This window comes from Heteronotia binoei, chromosome 21 (assembly GCF_032191835.1).
Source record: "Heteronotia binoei isolate CCM8104 ecotype False Entrance Well chromosome 21, APGP_CSIRO_Hbin_v1, whole genome shotgun sequence".
Lineage (NCBI taxonomy): Eukaryota > Metazoa > Chordata > Lepidosauria > Squamata > Gekkonidae > Heteronotia > Heteronotia binoei.
In genome coordinates this window covers 184,651,107-184,654,778 of record NC_083243.1, presented here as the reverse complement: position 1 = coordinate 184,654,778, position 3,672 = coordinate 184,651,107, and the positions used below count along the sequence as shown (strand labels likewise).

The following is a 3,672-nucleotide window of genomic DNA, read 5'->3' as shown; positions in this document are numbered from 1 at the left end:
AGTTTATGTAACACATCAAATGAAGCCTGTTTTTCGACTGTTTGTGAATTAATGTCCTGCCTGTCATATTAAGAAGAACTGACTTATCAGCCACAAAATATCAACCAACTCCAAAGTTTATATTTTACTGTGTGATTTGATGCGGGGTGGGGTGAGGGTTCATTAGCATTCAGCAAGCTCTCATGTCTTAAAAATCTCTACATGCAACTTGTTACCTAAGAACCATTATGCGTGCTGTTATGTACAATGTGCTGTTAAACTCTAATTCCTGGTGAGCCCATCTAGCATTTGACCACAGCATTAATACCTGCTCTGAGTGAATTGTTAGTAGGGGAAATGGACTCTTAGTGGGTGATTGGATTTGATTGTAGCTAGTAATCGAAAGAAAGTATAGCATGCTGCTTTAATATTTGCCTTTAAAAAAAAAAAGTACTGAGTCCTAGCAAAAGTCTGCACTTAGCAAATAATTTCCTATACCCATAGACATGGTACACTGTTGTGCCAAAAGTCATTATTGTGGTTAACTGTGATCACATTCCAGACAAACTGAATAACTTTGGCAACTGGCACATACCAGGTATTTATGGTTGTGATGAGAATGGAATGGTAAATCTGGTATGCCCATGTGACTCCTTCAGTCTTTTATATCTTTTCTATCCCACTTTTCCTCCAAGGATTTCAGGGCAGAATATGTGGTCCCCCATTGTCCAATTTATCCTCACAAAAACCCTAGCTAAAAGAAAGCGTGACTGACCCAAGGTTCCCCAACAGGAATCTGAAGCCATTTCTCACTGGTCCTAACCTAAACAATGGATCATGGTGGCCTTTTTTTTGGAGCCACAATTTAGTATTAGAGATTTAACATCAGAGATCCATAATTGGATTCCCTAAAATTTTGGTTTTGCTTGTATCTGTAACACCAGAGGATTGTACACCAGAGCAGTAGTACTAGACGATAAGTTGTTTTACTTTTATTCTTCAGCTTGGAAGCTGCTGTTAACCCCCTGGTGAAGCTTCTGTTAACCGCCTGGGGGGGTGGGGGGGATATGGTGCCTTCTCCATCTATTTTTGGTGTCCCATCATGCTGTAGTTGGGATTGCATCAGTTTGTCTGTGGGTTACATGGTCTTTTGTTTCCTTCCAATTCAACAAGTTTTAACATAGTTTGCTTAGTCATAAACATATGAACATATGAAGCTGCCTTATACTGAATCAGACCCTGGGTCCATCAAAGTCAGTCTTGTCTCCTCAGACTGGCAGCGGCTCTCCAGGGTCTCAAGCTGAGGTTTTTCACACCTATTTGCCTGGACCCTTTTTAGTTGGAGATGCTGGGGATTGAACCTGGGACCTTCTGCTTCCCAAGCAGATGCTCTACCACTGAGCCACAGTCCCTCCCCATGATGTCATGATGTTTTAGGTTTCTTTTTGTAAGGGGGAAAGGCAATGTCATTCTTTGCTGTACCTCTCTACCCACCATTGGAACCCATTCCTCCTATTTCTTCCAATATTTTGGTTCTGTGGACCCAGAAGGGTTAAAGAACTACCATCCAATCTCAGATCCACCATTCTTGACCAAGGTAATTGAGTAATGACTGGCCAACATCAGAGATTCCTGAATGAAGTGATTGTTTAGATCCATTCTAATCTGTTTCCAGGCCTGATTATGAGGCCAAAATGGTCTTGGACACCCTGGTGGATAACATGCTCCAGGAAATGGACAGGATGAGAGTGACCCTGTTAATTCTCTTGGACATTTCAGCAGCTTTCAATACCATCAGTCATAGTATCCTTCAGGATTGCCTTTCAGGACTGATATTGGGAGACACTGCTCTTAAGTGGTTCCAGTCCTACCTCAAGGGTAAGTTTCAGAGTGTGGTGCTGAGGGACTGATGCTGTGCCCCTTGGTCTATGGGATTTCTCAGGGTTCCATCTTATCCTCCATGCTTTTCAATATGTAAAGTTTCTGGGAGAAGTCATCCAGAGATGTGGCTGAGCTGCCACCAGCATGCAGATGACACTCAGCTCTCAGAGAGGCTCTGGAAATGTTGAATAGGTGCATGGAGGCAGTTTTGGAATGGATGAGAGCTAACAAACTGAAACTTAGTCCTGATTAAAGAGAAATGTTACTTGGTGGGGGGGGGGGAGAGTCTGACCAAGTAAATGGGTTATCCCTTGTTCTGGATGCAGTTGCATTCCTCTTAAAGGAGGAAGTTTGTAGCTTGGTGGTGCTCCTGGACCTGAGTCTCTTGTTGGATAAACTATTGGTAGTAGTGGCCCATGGTGCCTTTCAGTGGCTTTAGCCATGCTATCCTTCTAGTTACTTTGTCAGGAGGAGACTGGGGGGTATCCAAGCTGCAGTGATTCTGTTGTGGTGATAAGAGTCCTCAGTGTGGTGTTGGCAGAATGCTACTCCACCATATGCCTATTGAGATGTCATGAACTGAATTCTGACATGTCTCCTACACTGTTTGTAATCTACTTGAAACTGCTGAGGAAGTTGTTTTGAAATCTGGAGTGTGGAATTATATGTTGATGTCACTGAGCTCAGTGGGGTGTTGAACAGATGATAAATTAGTAATGGATTGTGAAAAGCTGAACCAGAAAAGATAGACCTCATAGCGTTTGTATATTTGGAAGAGAAGGTGAAACAGTGATCAGCTTGAGTTTGGTCATACCAACTATGCCCCTCTATGGAGAATGGCCTAATAACAAAATGCCATACTTTAGCCACTGACAGATTGGATTGCTGTAAAACAATCTGTAAGGGGCTGGAAAACAACGGTTGTTTCAAAATGTGGTAGCTGGACTGATAACGAAGACCAGCTACATGGATCAAATTATTACAAAGATTTATTTGTACAAAAACGCTTTATACAAAATACAGTAAGTCATTCATGATTTGTAACAGCTTTCCTCAGTTCTGGCCAGCGGATCTCCTCAGTTCTGGCCAGTGGATCCAAAGCCTCCTGAGCCACATTCTGTGTCATCCAAAACCTGGACTTCGTCAAGTTCAGGATAGTAGATGCGTTCACAGATCAGCTGGGCAATCCTGTCCTCTCTTTTAACTTTAAAAGTTTCTTTTCCAAAATTGAACAGTACTACACCAACATTTCCTCGGTAATCCTCATCAATAACCCCAGCACCAACATCTTTGAAGTGATTTGCAGCTAATCCAGACCGTGGAGCTACTCTACCGTAGCATCCAGAAGGAAGAGAGATCTGAATATCTGTTTTTACTACACTCTTTCCCAAAGGAGGGATCTCACAGTCATAGGCACTGTACAAATCGTAACCGACCGCCCGGGAGGAGCCCCTGGAAGGCGTGACGGCGTTTTTGGAGAGCTTGGTGAAGCGGAAGGTCAAGGCAGGCTCCTCGGGTCCGGAGCCCTTCAGCCTCTTACCGGGAGGTGAGGCGGGGGTGGCTGCTTCGGAGCAGGGCATGGCCTCAGGGCAAGGAAAGAAAGGAGGGCGGGTGGCGGAGAGAGCGAAAGACGCGGTTAGGTCGGAGCGGCAGAGGGGAAGAAAAAATGCCAAATTATTACAAATATATCAGTTTTATTGGTTGTTATGTTTCCAGCTCCAATTTAAAAGCACTGGTTTTAACCTTGAAAGATACAAATGGGCTGGATCCAGAACACTTAAAGGATTTAGAGTTTGGATTTAGATTTGATTT

General features: G+C 43.5%; 1 protein-coding gene across 1 annotated transcript; it reads right to left on the bottom strand.

Moving 5' to 3' along the window:
* Nucleotides 1–2,843: 2,843 nt before the first annotated feature.
* Nucleotides 2,844–3,440, bottom strand: LOC132589434 (deoxyuridine 5'-triphosphate nucleotidohydrolase-like). Its single transcript, XM_060262162.1, has one exon. It carries the CDS (start codon nucleotides 3,438–3,440, stop codon nucleotides 2,937–2,939), a length of 504 nt encoding a protein of 167 aa, XP_060118145.1. The 3' UTR covers nucleotides 2,844–2,936.
* Between the last annotated feature and the right edge of the window lie 232 nt (nucleotides 3,441–3,672).